General features: G+C 56.4%; 1 protein-coding gene across 2 annotated transcripts in view; it reads right to left on the reverse strand.

Annotated features, from left to right (window-relative positions):
* Window positions 1–7,480: 7,480 nt before the first annotated feature.
* The window catches only part of LHX3 (LIM homeobox 3), an 8,116-nt gene continuing 4,924 nt past the window's right edge, over window positions 7,481–10,672 (reverse strand). The window contains exons 3-6 of one of the 2 annotated variants that reach the window (XM_085325266.1): window positions 10,366–10,568; window positions 9,998–10,149; window positions 9,684–9,855; window positions 7,481–7,899 (exon numbers count right to left, since the gene is read on the reverse strand). In XM_085325266.1, coding sequence (XP_085181392.1) covers window positions 7,481–7,899; window positions 9,684–9,855; window positions 9,998–10,149; window positions 10,366–10,568 — 946 coding nt within the window. Of the gene's footprint in view, window positions 7,900–9,683; window positions 9,856–9,997; window positions 10,569–10,672 lie in introns of both variants that reach the window. The other variant, XM_085325265.1, reaches the window with a different exon arrangement.

The following is a 10,672-nucleotide window of genomic DNA, read 5'->3' on the forward strand; positions in this document are numbered from 1 at the left end:
CGCTGCAACGTGATCTGCACTTGGCCTGATATAATATTAATGACAAATAACGTGGCGAGCCACAAAAGCGGTTATATTCTAGCTGTGCTCTGTCGCGGGGAGAAACAAGGGCTCACTGCAGCTCCGGGGCCACATTTGGGCCCCAAAACCCCATGAGCACGGAGGGTGCGTGTGCTGCCTCGCACCCGCGGCCCCGGGCTCCGCCGTTGTCCCACTGCTGCCTGGGGGACAGCACGGGCGACGGCGTCCTCCGATAACATGCAGACAGCTCCAGCGGCGCAGGAGTTGCTGAGACAGCGGGCGGCCTTGGCCCGGCGCGTGCCCTCCCCGCGGGTCGCGCGGCGTTTCGGGGCGAGCGGGGGCTGACGTGGCAGCCCGTGCGAGCGCAGCGTATCACGGTGCTGCTCGGGAGCCCGCYGTGCCGCGCCGCGCCRCGCCGAGCAGCCCAAAGTGCTCATTACACGGCGCCCACCCCCCTTTATACTGAACAGGGGAGGAACATCCCGCCTGAGCGAGGGGCGGCCAGTTAGTGTTCCTCCAAGTTAATGAGATGCTTTAACAAACACAGGGGACATTTTCTTGCTGAAAATGATGGTTTTTCCTGCTGGCAAATCTAGTGAGAAAAAAAGAAAACAAATCTGTATTTTGGTGCATCTGGGCAATGGTTTCATCTCCAGAACGAATCGGTGCGATTACACTGGYCGCAGCATGGCTAATATCGGCCTTCCGTGTTCGCATCCTGCACATTAATCCAAGCGTAAATGAATGAGCCTGTTCCTCTAGTCCAGAAAAACACTTGGGGGACCAAGTCTTTATTTCCGAGTGTATGATTAGTACAAATTAAAACCAGAACAAGTTTTAATTTTGCCACATTAGGCAGCTTCATCAGAATACCCTTATCCCCCAGAGCCAAGTCCCAAAGAGGACATAACAAGGGGGTGTTTCAACTAGAATGATTAGGATAGTCCAGGAAAATTAATTTTGGAGTTCATGGCAGCCTCCTGTCGGAGAGAGGCCACAGCGAGGCGGGCACGCTCAGAAAATGGAAGCGGAAAGGCTGTGCTAAGTGCTCCTGGTGGCAAAGGACAGGGACAGAGCCTGGCTCTGCTCCTGCTGCATCAGCCTCATAAAAGTCCCGTTTAATATGGAGCCAATTCAAAATGATAAACTCAGCTGCTGGGGCCCAGTTACCAAATGCAGTTCGCTGCCCAAATCTTGCCCCGTTTAGCTCGAGGCTCCCCTTGGCTCTCGATCCGGTCCGGTCAGAGCCATCCAAGGCGTTTGCTGCTGCAAGCGGAGCGCGAGGGGCTGGGTGCTGGCCGGCGCGACCGGGGCTTTGCAACGCACAGCGCGACCGAAGAGCCCAGCCGCAGCAGAGAGCTTCCTCGCGCCTCGTCCTGCGCCTCGGGCCCTGCGCAGCGCGTAACCGCCCTTCGCCCCGCCGGCCCCGCTAAGCCGCAGCACGAGCCGCCGGGGCCGCAGCGTGGGCCGCGGCGGCGCTGTCCCGCCTCGAGCAGCCGCCGGGGCCCGGGCAGCGCGGCGGCAGCCGTCCGCTCTGCAGGACTTTCTCTGCCTTTTAAAACACGATTTACCGCTGGCAGAACAGAACAGAGCCGGCGAATCCTCGTGCAGCTTGCACGGCGCGGAGGGAGCAGTGGCCACGGCTCAGCACCCTGTGGCTGTTCAGACGGGAGCCAGCACGCGACTCGGAGCCTCTCAGCGCCCKCCCGATTTAGGGAGGGGAGGCCGGCGCTGGCCCCCGCCGGCCCTTAATAAGTATTCTCCTGATGTGCGATTTCCACAGCCTGAGAACAGCATCCTCCCTCAGAAAAACAGAAGCGATTCCTGAATTAATTTAGATTTCCCGCTGCCTTGTTAGGCCAGCTGGATATGGCACGCTTCATCTTCTGTGCAAACAGCACCGGGGTCTCTCTGGGACACTCGGCACTTTATAAACCTGTCAAGCCCTTAAAGCCGRTGACCGTGAGGCTTCGCAGCAAAACGCGCCCGCTTAGGTCTGCGGCCGCACGCGCACCGGGCAGCCCCGGCGAGAAGAATCAGCCCCGGTGTTTATGCAAGTGAGAGGATGTTGTTTTGTGCTACAATTTCCTTTAAGTGCAAGGAAAGAAAAAAAAAAAACACTGCATGATTTATTTTAAAGCATCCAAAGCTGCTGCAAACTGCGATGCTTTGAGAGCATATTTATATACATGGGAAACAGAAGATTGTCTCCTAAGTCATTTGCATTCACCCCCCTCCCTCCCTCAGGCAGTTAAGAATCTTTTAAAGGACTTATCCTGGAGAAGGGTTGAGTACCTGCAACTTTCTGTGGAAATCAGAGACTCATRGATGCACCTGATCAAGCCGGTTTTAATTTGCAAAACATATTGTTCTGCCCATTCCCCCCTTCTCCYGACATCTCCACTGCCAATTTGTTTTCTCTATTTTTCCAACAAGCTTCGGAAGGTTTTGATTTTGTTTTTATTTTTTTGCAGGAACAGCCTTGATTGAGCATCTCCTCGACCTGCCTCAGCCCGAGCGCTCCCTGCGGCCCGGCGGGCGCTGGCGGGCTCCCAGCTGGAGGCCGGAGCGGCGGGTGCCGGCGCCTCGCCGGCCACATGGCAAGTCCCTGCGCCTCGCGAGCCAGCAGCTGATGAAGTCTCTGCCGTTTGGGTCCCCGCGGGAGTATAACACRACCGCAGCAGGTCCCAGCTATTCTCTGCAGCCCGGCGTGTTGTTGCTTCATTAAACGCCAAATTGTTACATTAATTCTAACTGCCCTGTAGAGATGTAGCTGTCAGGAATGATTTACTCGCCTCCAGCTGACTCGCCGGCTTTTCGCAGGCTCCTGTGGGAGAGCCGGGAGCGCGGCGGCGGCGTGGCCCCGGCACCCGCGGCTCGGCCCCGCGGCAGCCAGCGGCTCCCACCTCTCCGCAGCTGCGGAGAAACTCTGCGGAGCGCGGTGGGAAGAGAACCGGGAGCTAACAGAAACCATCGCGGTGGGGGGTTCGTAGCTGTTCGAGTGGCCGAAACCGCCCGCTGGCACGCCGGGGGCACAGGCGGCACCGGAGCCCCGCGCCGGCCCACACCAGGCCTCCCCCGCCCGTCTCATAGCTGCTACCTGAATCTTCCTTCAAAACGCAAAGTGGACAAAGCATCTTGGAGGTCAACGTGCTGCTGCTGCTTATAGACCAAGACGGACCCCTTTAAACCGCGTCCCCTGTGAGAGGGTCGCGGGTCGCGCTTGCGCTCCGCARTGCGCACGCTCCCCTGCCACCGCGCTGCCGCGCGCCCGGGCCTGCACGTGTCCCGCGAGGCGACTAACGTGCAGAAACTGGTTTCGTCCTAACACAAACAAGTTCATTTAAATCCAGAAACCTTGCATTTTTGGCTGTTAGATTATTTTTCATCCCAGATTACAGGATGGCAAGCCCCAAAGCAGTGCCTTCTGCATCCCAAATSGACGTCTTCCTCAGGCCCTGCTCCCCACCCACTACCCGCGGTGCCAACAAGGTGCAGCACGTGCACATGCCTGGTCAGAGTGAAACACGCCAGCCTGGACATGAAGGAAAGATGTCAGAAAGGAAAAAGCAAATTTGAACACCTTTGCTGTTCTCCAGCATGTTTTCGCTTGCTTGGTTTCCTTGTCGGGGCTTAACAAAGTCACCTGCTGCTTGTGGATGTTACTTCAGTGCACGAAGCGTGCCGCTCTCCTGCCTTTTTCCTCGGCACCTGCAGGGGAAGCAGGGCAGGCCGCGGCCGGGGTGGCAACACCTTGCGCTGGGCGCCCCGGCGCTCCCAGGGGAGGAAGCCCCGGCAACCCGGGGAGCATCCAGGCCCTGCGAGCTCCTCGCTTGCCCCGGCCGAGCGGTGCCGGGGCTCTGCTCGCACCGGCGCGGTTGCCCCGGGTTTGGCTGCCCCGGGAAGGCAGCGAGAGCCGTGCGGGGCCGCTTGGCACCTCGCTGCCCGCCGGCCTGGCTGCTCCCGCCTGCATCCGCGGGCGTCGGGTTACYGCCGGCTCCGCGGAGCGGCAGCCGCTGCCGGCTGCAGGGAGTAGACGGGAGAGTGACACCCCCGGAGAGGCTGCAGCGCTCGCCCGCGAGCCGGCCAGCGCAGCCCCCTCTGCCTCCGGCTCCCTGGGCTCGCAGGCTGCCAGTCACCTGCAAACTATTAGTTTTATTTGCTTCTTTCAAAATGATTTACTTTTTAACACAAAAAAAGCATTTGTATTAATGGAATCTCTGRGCCTGGGCTCTGGAGGGACGAGCTGAAACGCAATCTCCTGCGTTTTATATCAGGGCATTCGGGGAGCTCTCTGCCCTCCGCACTGTCGCCTGYGCTGGGAACTTTCAGCCTCCTCTGCCTTTCAGAGCAAAACACAATGGTGAAGGAAGAAATTTGCATTTCTTGCTTTCTTAAATTCAGTAATCCACTGGGAATCCCCAGAGTGGAATGGAAATGATGGTTTTTTTTCTGTGAGGGAACTTATACAAAAAAAATCTATAAAATACTTACTCAGTAACTACAATTTTTACACAATGATTTTATAAAAACATCATTATCCTAAAGTAAGCTGCATTTCTTTATTTCTATTTTTATTTCCTTTTTCTGTTGGTCTCTTCCACAAAAATATTATGTATGCTTCAAGTGCCCAGGTATGTTGATGCAAAACAACTAGCCAGACTTGGTGTAAGTGTTTCTGGATTGCAGAGCAGGAGAACAGAAAACAAAGGATTCCTCCCGTTTTCTGTTTGGTCGATCGCCTTTTTGAAGTCCCACGGTTGCTAAATCACTGCATAAGTTCCCGTAAGAACGGTGCTCGCGCTGTGCCTGGGGGCTGGCAGCAACAGTTGGCTGTGCTGCTGCGCTCGGGAGCGGGAGGGCAGCGCAGCTCCCGCGGCCGCTGCGGGGGACAGGGTTTCACCGCGCAAAAACATCAGGACATCCCCCCTACCCCTGCCCGGAGCAGAGGCAGGGCGGGGGGGTCGCACGCCTCGGGCACGGCGTTTCTACGCCGAAAGCCTGGTGGTTTCCTGCCGGAGGGTTTCCCGCTGCCCTGCTCTAGCGGGTCGGAGCCGGAGCGGGGTGCTGGGAGCAGCGGCTCCGGCAGCGCGGAGCCGCCCGTGCACACCGCTTTGCTCCGGGGCCTTTGGCGCTGCGCCCCGGTGGCAGCCGCGCGCGGAGGGCTGCGCAGGCTGGAAGCAGCGCGCCGAGGCCCGCGGCAGAGGCCCGCGGGCGCCGCGGCTCGGCCCGGCTCGGCCCGGCTCGGCCCGGCTCCCGGCGGGCGGTCCGCTGCGGGCAGCACCTGGCCGTGTTTCCTTGCTCGCGCACAGAACACCTGTGTGACGGGGAGGGGGCAGAGCACACCAGGGCCGAGCTGCTCCGGCAAGACGCATCGTTTAGAAAAGGTAAGAAACAAAAGGGCGATTTTCCAGGCGTCACCGCCTGGCATCTGGTGCCCCCCGAGCGACGAGCGTCCCGCCAGGGCGCTGGGCTCCCCCGGGGAAAGCACCGCCTTGCACCGCCTTTCCCGCGGGATCCCCGGGCGCCGCGCGCAGCTGCCTCCCCCTCCGGGCGCTGGGAGCGGAAATTCAAACGCTTCGGAGATGTTCAGCGTGCTGAAGGCCCCGGTGCGAATCTTCCCCAGCTTCCCAGGGGAGTTAGAGGCTCAAAACCCATAGGTTTTTAAAAAATAAAATAAGAGGACAATTCCCATCCAGTTCTTAAACTGGAGACTTTGATAAACAGTGTTTGATTCTACTCGAAGGAGCGTGACCACAGACACTCGTATATGAAAATCACGAGTGGGGTGCACGCGCCTCTCGCCTGTGCATGGGTACCCACGCTGACGGGATGCATGTGGCGGGCCGAGCTTAATTCCTTGATTTTTTTTTTTTCTGATTTCTCTTTGAAATATTCTAACACAGGACATGTGGACGCCTTTCAGTACAAAAACAGACAGCGTCAGAACATGTTATTTTCGATTGCTTTGTCACCATAAACTTCTCCTTTACGTGTTTCTACCTTTGCAAAGAACGCTGAAAAATAATCGTGACCCATGAAAAATAGCTCGTGTGTGATCCCAGGTTGTGCACCACTGAGCAGCGCAGTCTGGCTCGCCCAGCGCTGCCGCCTCCCTAACTGTCATTTTTTGCTTCTACTTATCAAAGCACTTTTCCGCCGGGGGGCTGCTCCTGGCAGAGCAATGGGCAGCGTGCGCTCGGCACTTCATTGAATCGGGGTCCCCGGTTCAGGGCTTCTCCTTTTGCCTTCAGGTGTTGTATTTACCTGTGCCGATGCTTTTGGTGTGAATTTAGCAGAAGACTATTTAAAGTTTAGCTGACAAATTTATTTGTAGTCGTGAAGTATTTGATCATCAGAGAGAAAGCGAGAATATAAATAAAAGACACTGGACATTCACATAATCTACAGTTAATTCAGTAATTTGCACAGGTAACAGCATACACATTGTCTTGCCTTTCCTCACAAGCAGCTCGCGCTACAGCCGCGGAAGTGCACGACTGCCTCGGTCGGGGACGTGGCGCCCTTGGCGAGGCCGCGCTCCCGGCGGCGGGGGAGCGCGCGAAACCGGCCCGACCGCCTGCGCAGAGGCCTTCGGCGACGGCGTTTGGCAACGAGACACCGCGGCGGTTCTGAGACGCTTTGCAGTAAAACCGTTGTGAAGGAATCAATAAAGAAAAGCAGAAGTTTCACAACCCGGAGCCACTAGTGTCCCTGGGTCAAGAAAAAGCACCCCTTGACCCTGTGAGAAAAGTGTAGTTATTGGGTAATAAATACATCTATTCACGGCTTAATGCTTATATGGAAGAATAAAACTAGCAATCTACAAATCAAAAGATGAGAAGCAGAATTAACGTGTCATCTTCACCTTACAAAGGAAAAAGGTTGTTGATAAATGATTGGCATATTAAMGAGATTCCATTTTAGAAAAGTTAATGTAAATTCAAAATAAAACAAAACATACCGCTTCGGTGCACTTTTAAAAAATCTGCTGGAAGAACAGAGAAGTTTTCTACCATGGATTTCTGACGTGATTCACTATTAACATTTCTCCTATAGAAATATAGACATTGTCACACCTTTTACCTTGGATGAGGGCTTTATTTTCTCTTAAAAAGGTTTYGGTGTGGATAAGTGGTGAAGCAAGTCCTTGCTTTAAAGAACGCACTGACAACAGAAARCAAAATACCTTATATCAAATCTGTAAAGCACAAGTCTCGGTGTTGAGCAAAGACACGGGAATCGGTCGTGCTGGCGGCTCCGCAGGCGATCGCGGCGAGGCGGCTGCCTTTGCGCACCGGCCCCGGCTCGCCGCCGCGAGCGCGTCCGCTCTCTCCGAGTCGTTCCGATTCCTTCCCCGCTCGGCAGTCGCGGGTTGTCCATCCCTCGTTTCCAGAGCGGGTGATGCCTGACAGCACCGAGTCCTTTCCCTTCGCATCGCCCCGTGCCGGACCTCGTATCAAAACTGAGCGTGGTCGACTTCGTCTAGCCACGAGGCCGGGCTGGCAGGGAAATCCGGGTATCCGCCGCTGCTGCCGGTGGAGAGGTCGGAGCTGGGCCCGTTCCCAGCCAGCACCCTCATGGACTGCGGCACCCCTTGTCCGCCCTGTCCCATGATGCCCAAGCCGTTGTCTGGGTAAACCAAGCTGGAGATTAAAGGCTGGTGGCCTGGCAGCGCCTGCAAGGAAGCTGGTGACTGGGGTATGCCGTAGGGGCTGTTGGACCGCAGGTCGTGGTACTGGTCCTGAGCCGGGAGGCCGCTGTGATCCAGAGCGAAGCTCCCGTTGCTCCCAGCCGGTCTCCCCAGAGCCGGAGACGCTTCGCTGAGGTTGCTGTAAATCCCATTGGAGTGGCTCATTTCTGACATAGACGGCTCGTCTGGAAGGAAAAGCGACTGGTTTTACTGGGAGAGCAAAGTGTCACGGCCGGCGGCGGTCGGAGGGGAGCTCCTGCGAGCTCTCGGCATAGACGGGCTAGGCGGACAGGAGCCGGACGGCCACACGCTTGCCGCTTCTAATTCCTTATTATTCCTGTTCTTCTTGATGGGTTTTCATAGAAAGCCATGAGATTATAATATTTTTGAGTAGGAATGTCTAATCCATTTTGGATTTTAAAAATGTGCATGAAAATTAGATGTTAAAATATAACACTATGATTTAAAAATAATCCCTTATAGGGGAATGGGAGTTTAAATTCTTGCCGTTTTTTCTCTGTGGATTTAAGGTTTACCTTGATTTTTGCTATCATTTTTAGGAGTTACCTGAGTGCTCACTCATGCAAGAAAAWCTCTCCTATTGCTCAGAAAAAAACTATTAAATCTCAGCAGATTTGGCTGCTCAGGAACAAGCTAATGAAATGTAATCATATAACTTAAAAACACTTTTGAAAAAATGAAAAATATTTTTTAGTCACCAGGGAAAAATTGTTTGCATTCATTACAGGCTTTATGGATACTGAGAACTGTTCTGTTTCTGAGGACATAAACCTGTTTGCGGGATCAATCTGTCACTATTTTTAAACATTTTTAGTTATTATTTATGGCATATTCGTATTTAATGATGCTGATGTACAGTGCRTATAAACAGACTTGGAAATCAAGTAGTTTTTAAGGATATGAGAGAGAAGCTGAAATGAATACTGTGGGTGTGCACACACGTATATGCACATAGACATATATCTGTGTAAATAAACACACAGTTTTGCATTTCAGCTTCTTTCCTGTATCCCTAAAAATGACACAAACCCGCTGACACGCACGCAGAGCTGGGCGCTGCGGCGGCCCAGGCGGTGGCCAGCTGGCCCTGCGGAGCAGCTCCGGGCCACCGCTGGGGAAGTGCGAGATGCAGCCCGGAGGCTGCCGGGGCCCCCGGCCGAGCTGCAGGCACCGGCCTCCCCACGCAGGGCCGCATCCTGCGCTCGCAGCAAGCCAGCCCTGGGTCTGGAGAGGGTGGGCTTGGGCCGCCCGGGCTGAGAGGTAGCGCAGGGGCACTCCTGGGCTGATCAGCAGACATCTCTGCTGCAAAAAAACTAGCACCCCTGTTACAGAAGCYCTCCGAACACAAACCAACCTCTCTTTTACAAAGAGGTGATGTGTCCTAGCTAATAACTGTGCAAATAAAACCATCCTTAAAAAGGAGGRAAAAATGGCTATGTACTTTTTTGCCATTGAAACATTCAGTTCACTGCTTCTGGACTCTCTGGGTTTTGTATTTCTAYGAGTTCCTCGAAAAGACTGCATTGAGATACTCCTTTAAGACCCGCAGCACGTGCCCAGCTAATTCCTAAGGGACTTTCTGCCTGTTTTCCCTTGTCCGTTTTGGACCCAGCGCAGTCCTCYCCGAGGAAGACCAGAGCTTTCCCCTCCGGTTTCTCAGCCGTCCCTTGTGGCCGTGGCTAGGTGTCTCCCCCGACAGCCCCGCGGGGACCAGGCAGCCGAGCGCAGCCCGGACCCCTGAAATCCCACAGCTCCRCACGGCTCCTCCCGCCCCGTTCCTCCCGGGCCAGGCTCTGTTTGCACTCATTATGTTATGGCTGGAAATCGTTAAAGTGGCACAAAGGGGATGAAATGAGCCTAGACAGAGACCAAAGTGTTTGCGTGGACGGCGAACGCGCAGAGCACACGCAGCAGTGCCCCGCCTGGGAACGGGCCTCCAGGCACTGACCTGTGAAGGAGACCTCGGCGTCGCTGTCAGGCCCTTCCTCCTGGATGCTGTCCTTGTCGGACTTGGAGGTCCCCCGGGATCGCTTCATGTTCCTGAAGTACTGGCCCCACCGCTGCCTCCCGGCATCTTTCTTCAGCCTCTTCTCCTTGGCCCTGCGGTTCTGGAACCAGACCTGCAAGCAGGGCACATCGGGGAGCTCCCTCTCTGCGGGGCCGGCTCCTTCTCTCAGGGCTAGCGCTTGCCGCTTGGCTGCCAGCCCTCCGCCTCCCACCCTGAGGGCCCCGGGCTGGCCCCCGAGGGGAGCCCTGTCGCACCTGCACCACTCGCATGTCCAGCCCGGTCTCTGAGGAGAGCTGCTCCCGGACGTGCCGTGCAGGCTTGGGCGAGTTGTTGTAGGCATTTTTGAGGGTCTCCAGCTGCTTGGCAGTGATGGTAGTGCGGGGTCGCTTTGCCGTGGACTCCGCCTCTGCCAACATAGTGCGGGTTACCGGGGTAGGAGCAGCCTGCGAGCTGGTGTCCCCAGGGATGCGGGAACTCCCTCTTCTCTCCAACCACCCCCGCCAGCAGATTCTGCCTGCATCCCCCCCCCCACCCTCCTGGGCTTCTTCCCCACTGGAAGAGAAGGTCCTGGAGAGCGGGGGGCTCTCGCCTCCCCACCTCAGTGGGGGACGCAGCAGGCTACCTCTCTGCTTGGCTGTCTCGTAGTCCGCCTTGCAGACCAGCCTGCTGTCCTCCATGAGGTAGAACTCGTCGCCGGTGGCCAGCTGCCGCTTGCAGACGATGCAGGCGAAGCAGTGCAGGTGGTACACGAAGTCCTGCGCCCGGCGCACCACCTGGGTCGGGGGGATGCCCTGCTGGCAGGCGGCACACTTCGTCCCGAAGCGCCTGGGCGAGGACAAGCGGCGGCCGCTGAGCGGGCTGCGGCGGTCGCCCCGCGCGGGCGCGCACCTTGCGCCGGCGCGCACCTTGCGCTGCGCCGCGGCGCGCAG

The sequence above is a fragment of the Rhea americana genome, unplaced genomic scaffold (genome assembly GCF_003343005.1).
Source record: "Rhea americana isolate MKP2758 unplaced genomic scaffold, rheAme1 scaffold_97, whole genome shotgun sequence".
NCBI classification, from domain to species: Eukaryota; Metazoa; Chordata; class Aves; order Rheiformes; family Rheidae; genus Rhea; species Rhea americana.